The sequence below is a fragment of the Seriola dumerili genome, unplaced genomic scaffold, assembly GCF_002260705.1.
Source record: "Seriola dumerili isolate Sdu_G_001 unplaced genomic scaffold, Sdu_1.0 BDQW01000017.1, whole genome shotgun sequence".
In the NCBI taxonomy this organism is placed as follows: Eukaryota; Metazoa; Chordata; class Actinopteri; order Carangiformes; family Carangidae; genus Seriola; species Seriola dumerili.
In genome coordinates, this window is record NW_019174272.1 from 3,176,156 (window position 1) to 3,197,768 (window position 21,613).

The 21,613-nt window shown below is 41.6% G+C and overlaps 1 protein-coding gene across 2 annotated transcripts in view; it reads right to left on the bottom strand.

Moving 5' to 3' along the window:
* Window positions 1–21,613, bottom strand: part of fam172a (family with sequence similarity 172 member A) — a 160,995-nt gene that overhangs the window by 37,105 nt on the left and 102,277 nt on the right. For both annotated transcript variants that reach the window (XM_022754550.1, XM_022754542.1), the window contains one exon: window positions 19,480–19,564. In XM_022754550.1, the coding sequence (XP_022610271.1) occupies window positions 19,480–19,564 (85 nt within the window). The remainder of the gene's footprint in view (window positions 1–19,479; window positions 19,565–21,613) is intronic.

Consider the following 21,613-nt stretch of genomic DNA (forward strand, 5'->3'; position numbering starts at 1 on the left):
TGACTGGCTTGCTGTTTGGCTCTTTCTGGTGACAAACGGTGAAAACAAGCAGAAAATCTAACTGTTCCATATCAAGGAATATTTTTACTGCTGCTAATGTGACTTAAATGCCTTGTTCCACAGCTGAGTGGGCTAGCACCTGCTGCAAGCAGCAGCTAGCCTATTACAGCTCAGTACAGAGCTGTCGCTAATTTTCTGATTCAATTAGCATGCCTCAGAGCTTTCCAGTCTAATTGCAAACTACTTCACAGTTACCTCTCTGATTAATCGCTGCCCATCTGCGAACCATTGCACGCAGAACTTGGTGGAACAAATTTGTGTATTCTCAAGTATCAGCTGCATCACCCCAAGCTGTTGAATGCGCTTCAATCATAAATGGTCACTGACACACCCTGATATCTGACCCTGATGCCTTGATCCCAGAGGACTGTGCATTTTGAGGGACTAAAGGCCACATCCCAATGTTCTGCAAATGTTGCTAGAGGTTTTTTACGCTGTCAGTAAACACAGAGACACTGACTCCTGCTGCTCACAACATAGAGAAGCCAGGTTGGAGGCCGTGTGAAGAATGTGTGTGTGTGTGTGTGTGTGTGTGTGTGTGTGTGTTTTATGTGCAAGCTCAAAACAGAAAAGCTAAGCACATGTTCCAGTGAATGAAGAATTCGCACCATACTTCCTAAACTGAAAGGTCAGAGACAGAAAAAGAAGCGCAAAAGCAGCCTCTTACTTCACTGTAACGTCATCATTCATTCTTAAACCTTTTATTACCAAATTGTGTTCGGCCTGTTTTTTTACATGTTCCAAATTTAAATTGCTACCTCAAAGGCCAGCTACCTAGTACTAATATATTTCATTGATTTATGTTAGTGCCATTGCCGTAGGCTTTCAATGTTTTCAACATACATAAAATCAACAATGAAATATCACTAGCTCAACAATCCCAAACCCCTCAACTGTGGACTGACATGCCACTAACCCTGTTGGCCCTCCAGCAGATCAGTAACATATCTCATTAGCCTACTGTTATTTTAACCTTAAAGACCCTACAGATACGAATATTACTGCTTGCAGTGGGGATAGTATTTGATAACCTATTTGAGCTGTGGTAACTATAATATAATAGTCTGGCTGTCCATAAAACTGCCTACCTCTAATGCTTCAAACTGCTGCCTGTCTATTATATCAGTCACTCCGGTTTGGACCAAATTTTGAAGCCGTACACCTGCATCCCCGGTAGCCCTCAGAAATTCTCAGTGGATCAACATTGACCGACTGTTATTGTACTGATACTTCATTTTCCCTAACCTCCCCCAAAATTAAGAACTCAGGACGGTGTAGTCTAGACCTCGAGGTCGTAGCCCTCCTCGAGACCCACCAGGAGACCCCTCACCTCTCCCACCAAACCAGATCAATAGCTCTGTGTTGTCTGGGCTGTCGGCCAGTGTTTACTTGTGTTGACCTCTGGAGCTCATGAAGAGCAGCACAGGACAGATGACAGCAGAAACAGAGTAAAGCACCATGGCAGAGAAGATGAGGGCAGACAGTGGACAAGCAGTGGAGAGAAGGGCAGAGATACCGCTATCAAAGAAGAAAGGAACGGGGTCGGAGAAGAGAAAAGAGAAGGGTAGAGAGGACATGGGGGCAATAACATGAGCTCAGGAGAAAACGAGTACACCAATATCAAAGAGAAAGGAGTGGAGCAGAGGTGATCAGAGAGCTTTGACAATGAGAGAGAGGAGTACAGAAAGATGGTTAAAGGAGTGTATCTTGGGTCAGAGGTAAGGCTGAGGTGTCTCAGGTTATCATATCCGCCAGTCAGCTAGAGACTTCTAGCTATCATAGCCAGGGCATGTTGCTCTCAATCCCCCACAATCCTCTTCTCTGTTCACCAACCCAGCCCTATTGACAAATCTAAAACCAAGGTCACAGCAGTGTTTACACAGCCTTTAGCACAAATTACATCATCCAAACTCTGGCCCGCTGGATGCGTCACACTGTCACTGAGAGTAAATGACCTGGCAGCCTGCCGTCCCGCTGAAAGAGGAGAAACAGAGAGAAAGAGAGACAACGAAAGGAGGTGTGGGTGGCGGGCGGAGTCAGGTAAAGAGGATAAAGTCTGATAAAAAAGAAATGGGAAAAAGAAATGGCACAAGAGCTTGGCAAGTAGAAATGTATCAGGGGTGTTCAAAAAGAAAAAAGAAAAAAATCGGTGCCCTCGAAACACATACAGAACATTATTGTCCTACTGTCTGTGGCAGTGTTTTCCCCTACACACCAAACAACACGGGAGCATAATGCATATTGTTGCTGGCTCCCAATAATGATGCATAACCCGGTGGCTGCACAGGAATATAATACCAATATGTCAGGTCTCTGATTTGGCCACAATTTGCATGGTTATAATAGCTTATCGACTGGCTCAAGGTTGAGCAGGGCCAGGCGGCTTCACTGTAATGACTGGCCATGTGCCTCCGACAGTTTATTTCAAGCTTCTGTGGCTCAGTCACCCGGCCCCCTATCTCGTCAATACCCAATCTTGATCCCACTATCTGCATCCTGACAAAGTCTGCACTAACACGTCTGCCCCCCTCCTCGTTGCCAACAACCTCACCTCCGCCTCCCCCACCCCCTCCAACCCAGGTTTTTTTATTCTTTAAATTATTCCTGTATCATACAAGTATTTCCCATGGAGATCAATACAGGTGCAATTCATTAGGCCTCCCAAAAGCTGCTTGTTTGCCCGTATAAGCCCGTATAAGAGCTATCGACCCTCCCCGGGTTGGCCTGCCGCCCACCTTGTTCAATGTCTCTGCAGCAGCACAACAGACAAGCTCCAGACGCAGAACCAAACTTTTTGAAATTAAAATTATGGATTTAGTTTGAAACTAAGAAAAATAGACTATGATATGACCTCTAAAAACAAGCATTTGTATTTATAAAACAAATGGAAGTACTTCCATTCATTTGTAGCGATCCACCAGTAGTTTCAATGAGATTTAAAAATTATACAGGGAAATTTGAAAAAATCAGACGTTGCCTTCTTTAAATATTTACTTGCTTTAGTGTGACATGAACAATTCTTCCAGAACTACACACAGTAGTAGAAGTTAATCAATTAGTTGTCCAACAGAAAATTGATGAATTAGGTCAATCATCAAGTAAAAATACCACATATAGGCCAGTTACAGTCTCATATAGTTCAGAATTGAGTATTTTGGTGTATTGGCTGCTGCTGGTCTGACTTAATAGGAAATTTTAAATTACATGTGATGCTGGTTAGTTGTGACAGGAATTTTTGCCTTTTTAAAACAATATATAACGAAATGCTTAATTCAAAACATGACAAATAAATAATGAAATAAAAATAATGTGAGACTTATGAGACAAGACCTCTGCCAAACATGCTATTGAATTTACAAATATAAGTATCTTCCATAATTTTTGTGTTTTAAAAGTGTACATATATCAGGTAAGGAAAACAACATAGACACACACTCCTATCTTGGAGCTGGAAGAAGTGAATATCCAGAGAGAAGCTTTTTCATTAGCTGAAATGTGACTTTGAAATCAAGAATCTAAATCTAAACACCTCCATTCATTTTAACTGAGAGAGGAATGAAAGGAAAGGGATTAGACATGAGGATGGTAAAGAGAAGAGGGATGTAGGCAAAGGTTAAACAAGAGTATTAGATATGTGCTGAAGAAAGATGAGAATAAAAGAGATGGATGGCAGTAAAGGACTTAGTTAAAGGACAGAATAACTGCTGGAAGGCAGAGGTCTGACTTCACAGAGAAGTCCATGCATTTGTCACTGGAAGTCCTTTCCTTCCCAACAGACTACAACACTTGACAGTGTGACTGCTCCAACACTAACATTCTCTGAGTCAGTGTCAAGGGCACTGCCTTGTAGGGGAAGGAGGTCATACAAAAAGATAAACCCTGCAATCCTTGCTCACTGTGCTTTCCACTGCACAGATCACCTCTTCCTTTTGTAAAACACAAACTGTTCAAAACTGCCTTGCATAAAATTAGCTCTGCATTGTATAACAACTTTTTTCATCAAATGGCACTCCACATTACCTAACAAGGAAAACCCCTTTAACCACTCACATGAGAGCACAAAACAAATCTTTCCTTTTGTTGAACACAGCTCTTGGATATTTGACAGAAACACATTGATGAGAAAATCTCATCTGTGGCTGTTTGATCATCAGGAAAAAAAAATGTTGTTTTATTAAAATGTTTCTTTTGATCAAGAGGTGAATGATAGGCTGCACTGTATTTAAAAAACACCCCCAAAAGCATCCCACTGGATGTCTGATCACAAACCTAGCCCACTGCTTTGACAAATCAATCCCGAAACATCTCTGTTTTGGCTGTTATGAAGCCATTTCCGAAATACAAAGAGGAGGAGGGGGGTTAGAAGGAGAATAAAGGGATAAATCAAAAGGGGTGGTGGAAACAGGCAAGCAGTGGTCCTCGGTCCAGAGGTCAGAGTGAAGGCAGTGCGGCCATGCCCACTGTGGGCACTCAGCTGGAACTAAATGCGGACGCAGAGACGCCAACTGCTGCCAAGGACCTCTCACCCTGCTGTGCTTTCTCTCTCTCTTTTTTCCTGAGACTCAACAATGAGTGGGAACTCACTGACTACCGCCCCACATCCCCACCCATCCTGCGCCCCCACACTGCACCACCCCCCCTACCCCATTTTGCATTCATTCAGTCATTCAGCTTAACATTTTCATTATGGCGAGCACAGGGACAGTGGGATGGAGGAAGAACACTGAAGGAGGGGAAAGTGAAGGCTGGAGGAGGGTGAACTAGACCTCTGACAGCGATGTTACCCAAAATATTACACTCATTTATATTTCGACACCCCTTAGGGTGATTGGGTGGTTAAGGCCGTATGTGTGTTTGTGCAGGACCACCCTCTCTGGGATGTGTGGGAGAGACAATGGGGCCAGTGAGCTAGTCCAAACAGCTGCGAATGAGCTCCGTGTCATACCACCTCCACACAGACACACACACGCACGCATGCACAAGCAAAAACACACACACACACACACACACACACACACACACACACACACACACACACACACACACACCATCTGTGAACACCAACACATGACAGAGCAAATAGGATTACAGTATAGAGGAAGACAAGGAGGATGATCCAAACACCATAATATCATTTCCAAGAAGGGACAGAGATGGGGCAGGGCATTGCCGGGCAGGTGTGTGGTGGGCCAGGGTGAGGGGTTTACCAGGGGGCGGAACAGGGGCTTAGTTGGTCAGGGGTCAGACCTACAGTGCAGCAATCTAATGGGTGTCTGGTTTGTGCACCACAGCTTAGCTCATGTTTTCCAAAAACAAGATGCAGAAACTAGGCCAGGATTCAAGAGACGAAAAACACCACAAATAGTTCACCGGATAAATGAAATGCACCAAAGTTCACATAGTTCAAGGCTTTTTTTTGCAGTAGGACCTTGTTTATCTTAACTCCTTAGAGATTGTTCAGAGAAAATTATTTGATATGTAACAACATATAGAAATCCCTGATTTCAATTTATGAAATATAAGCATGTGTATCGTGCATTATGATTTATAGCTCACATATATAACTTACTTAAACAGCAAAGTCTGTATGCCCAAAATGAGGTTTGATAAACTAAATCTGTTTTTATGTCTGCAACGGGTTGGTGGCAATTTTATCCCCTGCTGTGTGAAGGTTACAGGCCAACATCAGACATAAACCTTATGACATGGTCAACATAACAAGTACTGAGTGTCAGCTACGATAAGACCCTCGGGTTAAATCCTTGGTGTACTCTGTCATTCGAAAGAAACACTCTCATATCATGTTTATCATCACGTGATATGTCGACTAATATTCAATGTATTAAAAGAGATTATGGTTGCATTAGAGGATTAGAGGTCTTTTACGGAACCAGGAATGAATACACAGTGACCCCCACACCAATCCTTATGCACACTCATATTCACACAGAAAATTCACACCAACCTTGCCATATATGAAAGAGATTACAATGTGATTTCCAGAATTATTGTACAAAACAATCCATTTCTCCCTCATTCAGCCATACGTGCATTCAATTCTCTGTTTATTGGTTCGAGGGTGTGTCTATATCACAGAAAAAAAAAGGTTGATCCTGGGGCCAGAGAAGGGCAGGAATGCCAAGCATGGGTTTAAGCTGTAAGGTAACATCTATGTCAGAAGCTTCATCGTGTGTAAGACTAAATCTCTGAGTTGGGCCAGGTTGAGCAGGTCTTGAGTAGGAACTACTGAGACAATCTAATATGAACACATCCAGCGTGGTCCACAGGAGCCAGTCTGACATGTGACTGGCTGCGACACGTCAAGGTCAAAGGTCAATACAGATTTCAGCAAATCTGAGCAGGCACGGCATGAAGGGGGAGGAGGGGGGGGCTTGGCTTGGCCTCCAACCCTTACCCGCTAAGACCCTTGAAGTTTTTTACCCTGACCTAGACTTGACTCCTTCATCTGGGATGTTAGCTATACTAATTACTGCCTGATAGCCGCCTGGTGCCAAACGCAATTCACTTCCCCCCGATTCTCCTCGACTCTGCTCCAACAGCTGGTGCCAACCTCACTTAGCACTCATGAAGTGTTTCAGACACAAAGTGCGAGCCCCCACCTTTCTCTTTTACCTCTTTTGTTTAGGGTTTTGTTATCTGGCCACATGTTGTTCAGAGGGCTGGGTTGGGGGCAAAGGGTAGCTGCACTATGTAACATCAGAAGGTCGGCTGGCATGCACTGTGAAAGAAAAAAGCATTTCATAAGCCAAACAAAAGGGGATTAAAATGGCGCCAAAGATGGATTTGGAATTTGCGCCTCAGAATACTGACCCCACCCTTTTGCATCTCAAGGGTAGATATAAGACAAACTGTCTCCTCTGCAGCCGGGGATTGTGTTAGGATGTTGATTGTGGATGGGATTGTGTGAACAAAGGACAAGGTAGGGTGGAGGTGGTTGGAAGGAGGGCTAGAGCTACATATCAGTCAGGTGACTTGGGCTCAAGGATGGAGAAGGGGAATCTCACTCACAGTCAGGAGGCCCAATTTATTTCCTCAATGCCCTTAGGCTCCCTGTCAAACCTCGTGGCGCCCTCCACTACCTGATCTGCATGTCTACCACTTGGCCTTAGACCCCCTTCTCTGCCCTCTGGGCCACTCCCACATCATCACTGCAACAGCCAGTCATATCTGGAAAACCAGAGCAGGCCCAGATCAATGTGAGTTTGTCTGTCATTATCAGCCTGTGGGTGTATATGTGTTGTCGGTACATGTGTCTTTGGGGGTGTATCGTTAAGTGTGTCTACATGTGTAGGGTTATCTCTGAATGTGCACATGTGAATCTGTGAGCATACTTGCAGTTTGTGTGTGTGTGTGTGTGTGTGTGTGTGTGTGTGTGTGTGTGTGTGTGTGTGTGTGTGTGTATGTGGAGAAGTGGCCTGTCTATGTTGATTAGATAGGATGTGAGCCCTGCAGTAGGCGGACATGCTGGGCTGGCTGACCAGCACTCAGATGGAGGGGCAGGGGGAAAGCAGGAGCGGTGTTTTTCTCTGTAGTTTAGCCCTGAGAGGCTCACAGACAGACAACCAGTCTGTCTCTAGGTCAGCCAGATAACACGCCTGTGCACACAACATTCTTCTTCTTGGGTGGATATACACAAGTGTAGGTGAGTATCTGTATGTGCAAGAATGCATGCACACATAACTTCACCCAAGTATAAAGGCTCACACCATTAAACAACATGGTTCAACATGACCTGTCACAGATAACTCAGTTAGAGAGCCTCAGGGGAAATAATCCAAGTTTAGGTGTGAAAGGATGGACAGAAAGTGAATGATACGATATAAGCAGAAATGATATGACAGAATCAGTGGTCTAAAAGCTATAATAACAAGATCCCAAAGTTGGTTTTCTTGGCTTTTCTTGAGTCAATTCAGTATAAGAGACCACTAAAGACAAAATCACATAAGGAAAATAGAGACAAAGACAAGTGAGACCAACATCAATGGCAATTAGACCATTTAAAAATCAAGGCAATTGTTTACAGAGGGATTGGTTTGGTGGTAAAACAAACCCACTAAGTTGCACACTGAGGAAAACATACTACACTGCACTTTACGACTTATTTATTGCCCCACAGCTATGACTCAGTGCCTGACCGCTTTCAGAGCTGGAAAGTCAGCTGACACGCAGGTTAAAGGTCATTAGGAGCTGCCCAGAGCAGTGACAGGCCAACGACGGTCAGAGGATGTTGGTGGATAAACAAGAGAAGCAGGAAAAGAGGGTTGAGGATTAGGTGCCACAGCATCAGTGAGGGATCAGCGCAGCCTATCTCATTACTCCCAGGCACAATAAGCACAACAACTCTCCATGCACTTTATAATTGCTGCTTCCTAGACCACAAACAAACTGTGTCTATTACCCCTTTCTACTCCTCTGTGCTTTCACTGAAGAAAAAAAAAAAAAAAAATCATCCTCTAATTGCCACATTTCTCTAATACTAGCGCACATCGGTTTCACGGGCGGTTTGTCTCCTGTCCTGGAGATGGCTGGTTAATAAAGTTTTTATCTGTCAACAAGGAGCACAGGGGAGGATCCAAGGTCACTGCTGCATACTCAAAACCTGGCTGGTTGTGGAATCTACCATCACTTTTGTTTACATAATTACAGAAATAAGATGTAATTTTCTTCTCTCAGCAAAAAAGACAAATGAACATTATAATTTGAGGCTGATTATGACTCAAGGACTTTCAAGGATGATTTTTTTCCTTTATTTTCTAATCATCTCTTTGGCAATTATGTGCATTTTAAATATATTCTCACAGCTTCCATGTTTGTTCTTTTTTTCATAAAAACCATATTAAATGTGCATTTAATTATAACCTAATTGTGAAGAAGAGAAGAGAGGGGGTAAAATTGCTGCCACAATATATCAAAAAAGTTTAGCTAAACAGGTGCAGTGGGTTTAAACTAGCAGAGGAAACGTCTGAACCCTTTGCTTTCACACACATCACACTGACATATTAAATTGACTGACTTTTCCAGATGTTGGATCTCAGCATGGGTTCTTCAGTCCAGCAGCTGGGCATACAGTATGTGAGCGTGTGTGTGTTTGTGTGTATTAATTAACAACTAAACCTTATGAACTGGCCCTATGAACCCATAACAATAACAGTCTCCATTTAAAAAGAAACGTATAACAAGTCCAACAGAGCACAATAGAAGATCAGTAGAATAACAAAAACCCCCCCCCAAAAAACATAATTACAGAAAATAAATTCTTTTTTCACTGCTATATAATTGTCTGTCTTTAGAGTCATTTACAAATGCTTCATCACTGTATCTAAATTAAGATGGCACCTAAATTCCAAGTGACCAAGACCAATTCTGTTTATTAACCAGGCAAAAAACAAGCTGCTGAAACACTATTTTATTATGTTCAAAACATATACAAACTCAAAATAAACAGTTTGTCAAAGTAAGTAAGTAAGTAAGTAAATGACTTTATGCTGCCAAAAATGACCAGTATGACATAAAAAAAATATCCATTAGTATTTGTGGGTTTGTCTTTCTTCCTTGCTCCCTTTTAAATAAATGCTTTACTTAGAGGTAAATTATACTGTCACATTCATGTTCTTAACCTTGAATAGAAATGCTGTGGAGCAATGAATTAGGTTTTAGTTTTTTTTATAAGGATTTGTGGTGACACTCATGTGATTACTCAATAGATTAACCTCTCCCTGCCCTAATCTACTTTATCCCATCAACTAATTTCACCTGCCTAGTGGCAGCACCTGTGAGGAATATTATATTTGCTGCCAAACATTTAAAATATTGAGACTAAAATGGGGTTGTGCATTTCACAAGTAATGCATGCATAATAGAAATTAAATGTAAAAGTTATTAAGGTGCAAGGTTTTCCTATTTGGCTTGGTTATCCTGTCATCTTCTCACAGACAAGGTCAATGCCAATAATGTTGAAAAGTAGCATCAGAGGGGTACTGCTACATGGATAACAACACTGTGACACTTGTTGGGTGGCAACTTATGCCTTGTTAATGAGGGCACGGTGCTACTGGGAGACTATGGGATGAAGGTGATTGCTAAGAGTTATAATCTTAGCAGTGGTTAGGATTTGCCATGCCCCACTGGGGCTTACTGGATTAATTCCACACCAGGGAATGTACCTAAAACCAGTCTACTGCCCCAAGAACCCAGCATGTTATTATGGTATTTCTTGCTTCTTGACTACACCACAGCCCAAACTGAGCAAAAGTACCTAGAATCCCATACAGCCACTGATGATCAAGAGTACACTGGCATCTGTTTTTCATCCTCATCTTTATGCTTGATCCTGTTGATGTTGCTGCCATCAAATGTGGTATATGCATGGATTGTGTGTTCTTTTTTTTCTAAGTAGTTTGCCACATGTCGAGGTCAGGGGTAAAGGCTGGGCGGATTAGAGCCTATATTGACTCAATGAGAAGAGGCCATATGGGCAAATGAGATCCATGTCCGTGAAGCACTAATCTGGGGATGCCCTCTGAGTGACCAGGGATGGACACTACCCACAATAACTAAGAGGCTTGGGGATTCGAAAGCAGCGTGTGGCCTGCTCTACTGTACCCTGTACGGTAGCTCCCCCATCTGACCCTGAACACGCAAAGAGGAAAGAGCCTGGCCTTGAACATAAAAGAAGATTAAAAGCCCAATCAAGAGTAAATTAATTCAATGTATTGTGCAGATGTATTGGTGCCATTCATCCAAAATTCACACAGATTGAAATTTCCGGTATGTAACTGAAGAAATGGTCACATTCTTTAGAATATGCACAGTAATTTTGTTTGTCATATGTTTCAAATATTTTCCCTTTTAAGTCATAAATCAGTGGGATTGAAGTCAAAGCATATACAATATAGTGTGTACTGTAAAAACAGAAGTGTTTAAAGGGGGAAAAAAAACCTCTATAGAGAGAAATATGGATAGCAAACTGCTGAATAAAATGCTGGGTGTTTGCCCCATAGCAAGTAAAAGTAAAAAAAAAAATCATAAATAAAGCAGTAGGTGGTATGGACAGAGAAAAAATAAAAGTGGAGATAAAACAAGAAGGAGGGGGGTATTTATTAGAGATTCTGTCCCAGTGATTGGCTGCGAGGCGGGTAGCAGAAGGACAAATGGACAAATCTGAGGAGCTAATAAGAGTGAATACGGAACGGCCCTCATGGGCAAATCTGGCACTAAGATGATAATGAGATTATAAAACCCCACTATATTGCAGCAAATTGTATAAGTGTTTCATTGAACCTTGTTGAACTTTCATTTATGCATGCCAGGCTCTTTCCCTTTTTGTCTCTACCCTTTCTTCTTTTCCCCGGGATGATGGGTAGAGTATGAGAAAGGAGGAGAGGATAAAATGCCTCCTGGATAGAGTTTACCTAGTGCAGGGGTGAACTGAAGACCACAGACTGGGCTTTCCAGACACGCTTCTAGTTAGCATAATCACAATAGCCTAAACCTAAAAATGCTCTGCATATGAGATGTGCTTACAGATCACACTTCACACCTTGTCAGGATGCATGCATATATCATATACATATATATATATATATATATATGCCCAGAAGTAAATATGGGCATACAGCATTAGCATTTATAAACCTGTATTTTGCTTTTTCTACCTGAGCTTTGATATTTTCCAGCGGATTAAATGAACCAATTTTGTCAATGACATGTGAAGTGTGGCACAAATTGCGGCTTCAAAAGAACTACTGTACTAGTAAATATAACGTTAACCAAGTTGAAAGGCAGGCAACATTTATAAAGTTAAGAAACAATTAGTGTTTATCCATTCTTGCAGTTCCCATAAAATTAAAAAAAGCCTGCTGGAAAAAATATTTGAAAAAAAGGGGGTTCAGAGACAAGAGGAAATAAAAGTAAGTAAGTAAACAGGTACATTACTGTTTTTTTTCTGTTAAAGATTATAGGTTTTCAAACTGCACCTAGACTCATTTATTTACTCTTTCCTTCGTTTGGATCACAAAATGAACTGCATGAAATTTATCACACATACCACACAATTCATAATTGTTTGTTTTATATAATAATTTTGCTGTAATCTGGCTGTTGGAACTCAAATAGGTTGTAAAGACAAGCTAATTCAACACTCAACACTGCATGATCCTCACATCACTGCTAAAGAATTATATGGCATTCAGCTTTCACAAGCTTGTACAATTATTAGCTTGACATATTGATCACCTTCATTTCCTCCTGTTTGTCAGTTAAGACAAACAAATGGTAACATCCTTGTTCTGGACCTGTAGCGAGGGCTTGTCTATTGACTGTGTCAGCATATCTTTGATTCTGATCTGGATGAAGATACAAGCTCAACACAAAGCAAAGCACTAGATCAATAAACATGGATGGTCCTCTAGAATTGAATCAAAGAACTGAATCAAAGTGATCAAGTCCCTGAGAGATGGCTACCTACATGATGGAACAGATTGCCCTGTCACCATGGCACAACAATGTGACCTGACACTGGACTGGAGGTAACATTGCATCTAAGACACAAATTCAAAATTTGGAGCAAGAATCCATCAAGGCTGGGTCAGATGTTTTGTACTGCAAACATATCTAATGTAAGGAAACTGTATATCCATCTTTTCTCTGTAGTTGTTACACACTCCAAACCAAACTTAATTATTTCTCTCACTCCTGTGACCCAAAGATGAACTAGTTGAAGCAAGTTTAACAGGCCAGTGTCTTTTCACTCAAACAAAGTGAATGTTACAAACTTCAGGCTGAGTGTAATCACCAGCATTTTTTAAATTATGGACATTTTAATTAAAGTACAAAAGAGAGGTAGTGGGTAAGTTTTTTTTATTTGTTCTTGTGTAAATATTAAAATGTGTTTTGAAAAAGCTGGACAAAGTTAAGTGCATGATGAAAAATGTCATGTGCAGAAGTAGGACATGGAGAAAATATTTTTCAGTAAGTTAGAAATAAATAGACTGTCTAAAATAGTATAAAAGTAGTTGAAGTATTTCAGACTAAAAAAGTCTAAATCTGCTTGTACACCTGCAGCCTTTCAATGATTCCAAATGAGATATCAGAAAATCAAGACAAATAAATACAAAAGTAAAATAAAACCAAAGCTAAGGGGGAAGATATTCTGTATATTCAACACGATGCTCATATACTGTGTTTATCTGTTATACAGCAGATTCTTGATACTGAGCCAAGGTACCAGACTGAGACTTACATTGCAATCCATATTTTCACAAAAGAGTCTGGAACTCTCGGTGTTCTATTTAACAGATACTTCACCATATAACATTTCCTATTAGTTTGACCATTAATTTTCTCAACATTTGATACTCTGGTACCAACATCATGTTAGGAAGTGGACCACCAAAAAATGAGTTCCATCTAAATTCAGAAATAATTAACCAAATTTCAGCTTTGTTTGTTTTCGTAAAGGTAAATGTTTTTCCCTCCCCTCCGAACACTCACTGCCAATTCTTATCCCTCCTGAGCCACCATGGGAACATGCCCCCCAAGAATGCCAGCTATCTGACTACTACTAGTGAGTCAGTACAACAAGCACGGTCAGGAATTAGGGGGTGCATACGTATTGGCTAAAGTATTACAAATAAATTCCAGAAATTCTCTGCATGTGCTCATTGAATTATACTGTATTTACAATGCACATCCTTAATTTTGACTTGTTGAAAATAAACATCTACACATAATTCATCCTTTTTTACCAGGTGTAACATACCATGGATGTTCCAGCTCTATTTTTAAGGTCTGTAAAAGAGAATCAAGGACATTAAGAGAAACCACAAAATCACTTCCACCTAAACACTGGCTATGCATGATGCAACACTTGTCTTGGTTTTTGTTATTTAGCAAGTATAATCAATGTACTGAAACATGATAGTAATCCATGCTTTTTATTTCTGAAAAGACCTTTAATTATAAAGGTATTTTTTAGCCTGTCAAAGCAGGTGTAATTCATTTAAGCACATTTTTCATACTGATCCAGCGTCAAATAGAGTGAGAGCTCTAACTCTAACATGGCATACATCTTTAGCTATGATTCTAAAGTTGTCCCTTTTCAAAAGGCTTCAAGAGGGTATCCAAAGAAGACGTAACATAACACACCTGGCCTTTTTTTTCCCTTTTTTTTTACCAGGGTCAAGAAAGTTTGTTTTGTTCTTGCTGATAAAACTTCAAGCTGCTGGAGATTTAGTCCCACTTGTAATTTCATGGCATAAAGCTTCTGCAACTAAACCTGCCCCTTCAGAGCCTCGAAAACACAAATCACAAAAGTCCAAGAAAGAAAAAAGGGAATAGATAAAAAGATCTTTGCAATGCTTTGACATACTCTCCCTCTTTCTCACACCAAACACTCAACACCGTTTCTGACATAACTTTTCTTCTCTTTTTCAACTCTCTGCCTTCAATATGACCTTATCACTGTTGCCTCTAGTTTGAGGCTGAACTGAGATTTAGTCAGGCACTAAGGAAAAAAAGATTGCCGTTGTTTGACGCTTGGGTATTACAAGGAAATATAACATAGACACAAACATTACAAAGAGTACTCTTAAATCACTGCTCCACTAACAGAAATCCATTGCTAGTTCGTATTCGGATCATATGGTTGTAGTTTATGATGTGAAAGTATAATAATAATAATGATAATAATAATATATAATAGTTTCTTACAAACCACCAATCCCAGACATGAGTCTTTGGTGTCAGCATTTTCCACATCATTGTGATATGGTCTGTCACAAATGTGACCCACACCACACGACCTCAGTGAATCCAGGTCAGAGGTTAGGATCCAGTTCACCAGAGTTTACCTGTCTATTTCCTGCAACACTAGCACAACGTGTGCCAGTCAAGCTAAGAAAACACTGAAACACATATGAAAACACACACACACACACTTTCATGCGATCCTCCATTGGGGCAATGGACTTCCACTTTACCAAGCTGAAAAAACATTGGTTGGAGGGGTTGAGGTTAATTTGACTGAGCCTGAGTTTCCTCTTAAAGTCACACAAACATCAATCAGACAGTGTGTGTGTGTGCGTGTTGTGAAAAGGTGCGGACAGCTAGAGGTGTTTCATGGTCAGCAGTGCGTGGATCAGAGAGGTGAGGGTAACAGTCAAGTCAAACCTACAGCAGGATAGAGCATATTCACAATAAGGGCATAACAGCGTGTGTCTCTGTGCGTGTAATGTATGTGTGCTTTGTGTCAGCCTGTCTACCTTTTTATGCAGGCTCTCTTTTGTGTCTCTGTGGTATCTTGGAACATTAATAACACTGAGCCACAGAAGTATGAGCCTCAGGTAAAGAGGAAAAAGCCAGAGTGACCTCCCATGTCATTGCACAGGAATTATATCTCATTTCTATAACAATGTTGCATCACTTTTACATCCAACTCCCAGCTATTTTCATACAAGTTACCAAAATCAAAAAAAACCTTTCAACAAAATCATCTTCTTTTTAATTATGGAAAACCTGGCAGGAAAGAGAAAAAGGTGGGAACATCACAAAATTACATACAGTAGCGTATTTATGTTATGAAAGAAAATGAAAGTGAGTCTCTTTGCAGTCCATTAGGGTTAATTACAGCCTTGTGTTAGGATGCTTGTAACAGAGCAGGGTTGGTAATTAAAGTACAGGTAAGACATTAACTTACTTTTGTTAGCCATTAATCAGTGTTTACCTTCAGAGAGCTCTCCCTTTGTAATTAATAATCAGCTTGGACAATGAGTAATCACCCAAGAGGAAGTTGTGTGTGCATGTGTGTGTGTGCGTGTACGTATGTGTGTGTTATTAGCAAAAGGGGGTTTCCCACCTTTGAAATAGCATCTTCACTGATCAAACAACCGATCATCCATCTCACCAGAAAAAAAGTCAATAAACTAAGAGGGAAACAGCAAGAGAAACAGAGGAGCCCTTACAAGAAAAATAACTCTAAGAATGCTTTTTTTCTCCCTTTTCATCCGTCTATTTCTCATCAAACTAATTTTCTCCCATCTTGCATTTATCCTTATCTTGGCATCTAAACTGCACTGTAGCTTTGGAATGATTACATCTTGGGAAGGCCTCAGCAACCCCACTTAACCAGCACCCCACTCCCTAACTTATTTCTCTCTGTCAGCCTTGCAGCTACTCCACCACACACACACACACACACACACACACACACACACACACACACACACACAAAGGGAGCTTTTCCAGCAGGAGATTGGTTCCACTTTATCTGCATATTTAGCCTGTGTTCGGTGTGCTCCTAACTGATAAAATTCTGCTAGTGTGCCAGGCCACTGCCAAACGCCAGAGCAATGACCTTCTTGGGGGAACAAATTCTTTTTGCAAGATGGAAAACAAGAATGGAGTGAAAAGAAGAAAGATTAAGACAAAAAAAATGTAAAAATGAAAGAGAGGGAAGCTAGCCAGTCAAATGCGAAGGGAATGGGTCCAGGTTTTATCACATTTAAAACAAGAAATGGAGATGTTAGCGGACACCCCCGCTACACGTTATTCTCCCTCCCTCTCTGGGTCCTTGCAGCCCTGTCTGAGTGCCATGCTGGTACACCAGCGTTGCTTCACAGATGATTAGGAATAACAGACAAGCTCTGCCTCCACTTCTCCCTACCTCCTTCTGCCAAGAGTCTACCAGCATGGAAAACACAATCATCATATCATCACTGCACCACACAGGGAGGAAGGACGCAAGCAGAGGAAGGGAGAGGGAGATGTATAGAGAAAGTCAGAAACAGAGAAGAGGAAGGGGAGAGAGAGGGAGAGAGAGAGAGGGGAACAGACGTAGAGACAGAAAAAGAGCAATGGCAAGACTCGTCCTTCAAACAGTTCTCCCATCATGCTGCCTGACCAGTCCCAGTGCCCATGTGTAAGCACACATCCAATACTTTGTTAGCCTTGAGACATCTTAGTATGTGTGTGTGTCTGATCACATGCCATTCTCCACAGCAGCCGAATCGCCCCGGGCCTGGCTCAGTCTGGCTCCACACAAGAGCAGTGGTTCACACTGTGATGTGTGTCTGCATATGTGCATGTGTCTGCATGACAACAAGGATTCACCGATCTGTTCTCTGTTGCTGAGACACTTTATGGTCAACCCTGATTACCCCCACCTACAAACACACACATACTCTACCATAGCAACCAAGACAACAGCAGTCATGGCAGCAGAAGAGGTGACTGTTGGGAGCTGTATGTGAGTTGACTGAATTGCTGGGCCACGATGCCCTGACAGCCTTCCCTCAACCTTCTCTCAGCCTCGTCACCTCTATTGCTCTGCTGTGCTCTGCTGTGACTCTCACCACAATGGCTGCTGCCTGTGAACCTGCCAGGCTGCCAAGGACACAAAGACGACCGAGTCAACCTTTGACATCAGAAGCTGCCACCAAAAGACCAGAGACAAGCTGAGTTGGCAGCTCTGTTAACAGGCCAGAGACTCAGATCTTTTCAGCTCGGTTAAAGTAGCAAAAGTCAATAGAGCACAAGTCAATAGTGCATACATACAGATGGACACTGTGTCAAACAGGTCTGTGTTAGGACAATGCCAGGCATGCCAGCGGCTTTAAAAAGTGGACCTAGATATCTTTGCTCAAAGGTTGGTGTCTTTTGACCGAGAGCAGTCACTGAGAAGAGATATAAAACATCACGGGGGGAAAAAAAAATGACATTTGAACATGAAATACAGTATGGGTTTTGTATTGAAGGCTAGATGACATTTCAAGGAGCTGATTCACTGGTAGATGTTAAGGCCACCCACCCACACAGCTCCATGTGGAACATGGTGTTTTAGTGGCTGAGATGAGATAGCAGCGTTGGAGATGTATTCGCCGACATGTGGAGCATGTGTAAGATGACCTATACATTCACCATGATGTCACTGAGGGGCTTTGAAGAGACTAGACACACATAGCAGGACCTCCTGAGTATATGTATGTCCACATGTAACAATCAATGTGTAAACATACACATGAGGTAAAAACATAGTGACATATATTCTGTTTAAGACTTGTGTGTGTGTGTGTGGGCATGCCTGCATGTGGGTCACTCTTCAAACAACACCGCAATCATCATCTTTTATCAACGGTCATGTTGAGGATTACAGCTTTCATCCCTAATCCAACATTAAGGACACATTCTCATGATGGCCGTGACATCATCAAGGCCAGTCAACCACAGAGAGGGCACAGGGACAGGAAGCCAAACACCACAGGAGCGGATTAATGAATATAGGAGACGGAGTAGATGATGAAAAAGAAAGAGGGAAAGGGCGCAACAAAGAAGACCGAAATAGAAACGAAATCAAACAGCTCATTTCAGTAGCGTGTGAGAGACAGCCTCTGTTTCTGTGTGTATTTGTGTTTCGAGATAATCTGCCACTGCTTCAGTTTCTCAGTTTCTCTGACAATGATCCCTCTCAATCAGCCGTGCTAAGTCCTCCAATCTACCCAACACCCACAAACATTCGCGCACAAACACACACATACACACACAACTAAAATTTGTCCACAACCATGGGAAGACATGTACGCACGCACGCACACACACACACACACACACACAAACACACACTCAAGAATGAATACGGTCAGCATACACATCACACTGCACTGACTGAACCCTGATAATCTGTACATGAGCACTGCAATGAGCCACCGATGAACATATACAATATACAGAGGTATAACAAATACAGAGGAATGTGTTTGTATCATTTACTTTAAATGTATAGATATTTGCACATTTGCCATTTATGTAGATTTTTGCTATTAGATAATTTAACTTACCTGTAATGGCATATCCTTTGTGTCTTAAGTTGGTATATTGTGGTATATAGTGACTAATAAAACCAGCTTAACTAGACTTGCTCATCTTTATCTTCAAGATCAGAAATAATTCAATTTTTAAGGCTACATTTAAGGTACCTGTAGTAATAGTTTATGAATATTTTACTGATTTTTCAGTATATTCATGACTATGAAAATGACCTGTCATACTTAACCCGCTATTTTAAGGATTACTTTATCACCGGTTGTGACCCTCTGGTAGTACCAGCTTCTCAGAACTCCACACTGCAGCTACCAATTGTACCACTCACAAAGCAATCCCAATTCAATATTTCGCCATTGACTGTAGAATAAAAACTTGGCTTAGCTAACACTGACATAGCATCTATTGCCTGCATGTGAAGCACTTACAACTAGTGTGCTAGTGCTCTATTGCTCAGCTGTATTGAAATTAAGTTAAACTCCTTGCTCAATTGTATTTGGAAAGTGAAAGCAATCCCGATTAAGCAGATATTGAGTAATAATGTTATTACTGTTGGTGTGTGTTTATACATGGTTTGTTTGTTACCTGCAGAGACTCGGGGGCAGTCTGGCAGCATGGGATCCAGCGGTGTGTCCAGGGGCTCTGAACTTGATACCCAGTTACAACAGTGCTGTAGGAAAAGGAAAAAAAGCAATTGAAAACTCTGTGGAAAGATTTCTCATTTCTCAGATTGTAAGATTTCTCAGATTGTAAGCACTTCAATGCAGGCTTCTTATGGCGTATGGAGGCTTGCTCAAAGATGGAAATATAATAGGGGAATGGATTTGATGTAAAAAAAATTATGTCTTTTATCCTGATGTCTCAGAAGTATTTCTTTTTTTTTTTTACTTTATGGAAATATAGCATGTTTAATTGAAATTGAAACTGACATTGAAAGTGAAAAACCAAGAAAGAAACATGGAGAAAGAAAGGGATAAGGGAGCAAAAAGGGGGAGGCAAGGGAGACAAAGAAAAGGGGGACAGGTGGGGAACACATGGGGAAGGACAGTAAGCGAAAATGAGGTGTGTGTATGGCTGAGTGAGGTGGGGGGAGAGAAAGAGAGAGAGACAGAGAAAGAAAGAGAGATGGAGAGAGAGAGAGAGAGACAGGAACAAGCAATTAAAAGCTCCGTGACATGTTGCTCAGACAGCTTGGCGTTTGTTTGTGGTGGAGAGCTGAGGCCTTCTACCATGGTGGATCAGTGGGTGCCCTGGGGGAGGGTGTCTGCCCAGCTTGCTGACCCATAACCCCCCGCAAACACCCCTAGTCCTCTCAAACCCCCCCTGTGGTTGACAACTCCACTGTCAGAAAGAGGAGAAGACCTCTTTATCTGTTTTTTGCTGTCTTCATCTTCCTGTCTGTGTGGCGCTCCTTCTGTCTGCCAACTAGGTTATTTCAAACATATTATGGTTAAACGTACCTTTAATGAACCATATCAGTGCCTTACTACAAAACGACTCAGTTTTCCCCGTGCTTTGAGTTTTCATTCTCTGGGTCTGCAGCTGACAACATATCACCGTGCAATGTGGATTGGTATGCTGTAGCTTGTAAGGTTAGTACAAAAACAAGGGAGAAGGGAGAGAGGGAAAGAGGGAGGTTGAGAAGGAATGCTTGGAGAAGACGTTCCCCAGATAAGATAAAAGTTCAATAGAAGAAAGAGAAAATGTAAAGAGATTAGAATGTGCAGCTGGCGTCCTTCTGAATCACTGCTTATCTGCCCTTGTTTACTTTCACCCTGGCCCCCTGACAGCCATTACAGTGTTGTGCATGCTTGTGTGTGCGTATGTGCTTGTGTGCGTGGGTCAGTGATTGCTTTGCGGGGGGTCTCTCTCAAAGATGAGCAGCGTTGTGAACCCTTCAAACTCAAATGCGCACGCAAAGGCACACACGCATTTTTGCCCTCAGCGACCCTGACTCCCAAGGCCCTGAAACGGGAGGGACTGGATAGACAAATGTGTGAAACTTCTCCCACTTCAGCCCCTCCAAAAAATACATGCAAAAAAATCCAGGGTCACATCACACACAAACACACACACCCTATTCCGGGATATGAAGTTGTTTTTCTGTATAAATATGTAAATGCACAATGAATATATCTGATGCCTAATTGAGCCCCTCTTAGCTTTTTGTCTATAGAAGTTTCTGCAGCTATGTCAAATTAAATGTGTTTTGTTATTGTCTGCTACTTTTGTTGCACAGTATTTTTTTTTTCTTTAAGCTCACAGAGAAATATACGAGAGATGACCATGATCAAACATCTGGCCAATGTTCACTTATCCTTAGAAAATATCGTCAAGTAAGTAGTAGTGATATCAACAAGTAAGTAAACAGAATTCAGTGGGGAGCAGTGTACAGAAAGTTCTGTTATCAAAGTAAAGTCTGGCTCATGTGTGATCCATTACTATCCAATCAAAAGAAATAAAAATGAACTAAATCCACCTCTTAAGTAGAAATGGCCCTTCACTCCCATCCTCTATATTTCATTTCTCCAGCCTTGTCAATCAAAAGTGCTAGCAGTCAGAAGGAGTATAGCGTAAGAGGAGCCAAAGAGGTTGAAGAAAGATCGGCATAGAGATGAGGGGGATTGGAGTGGAGAAGGAATGGGGGTTCGGTGTTGGGGGAAGATGACAAGTCATCTTGGTAAACAGTGGCATATTGTGTATTTTTAGATCCTTTGCT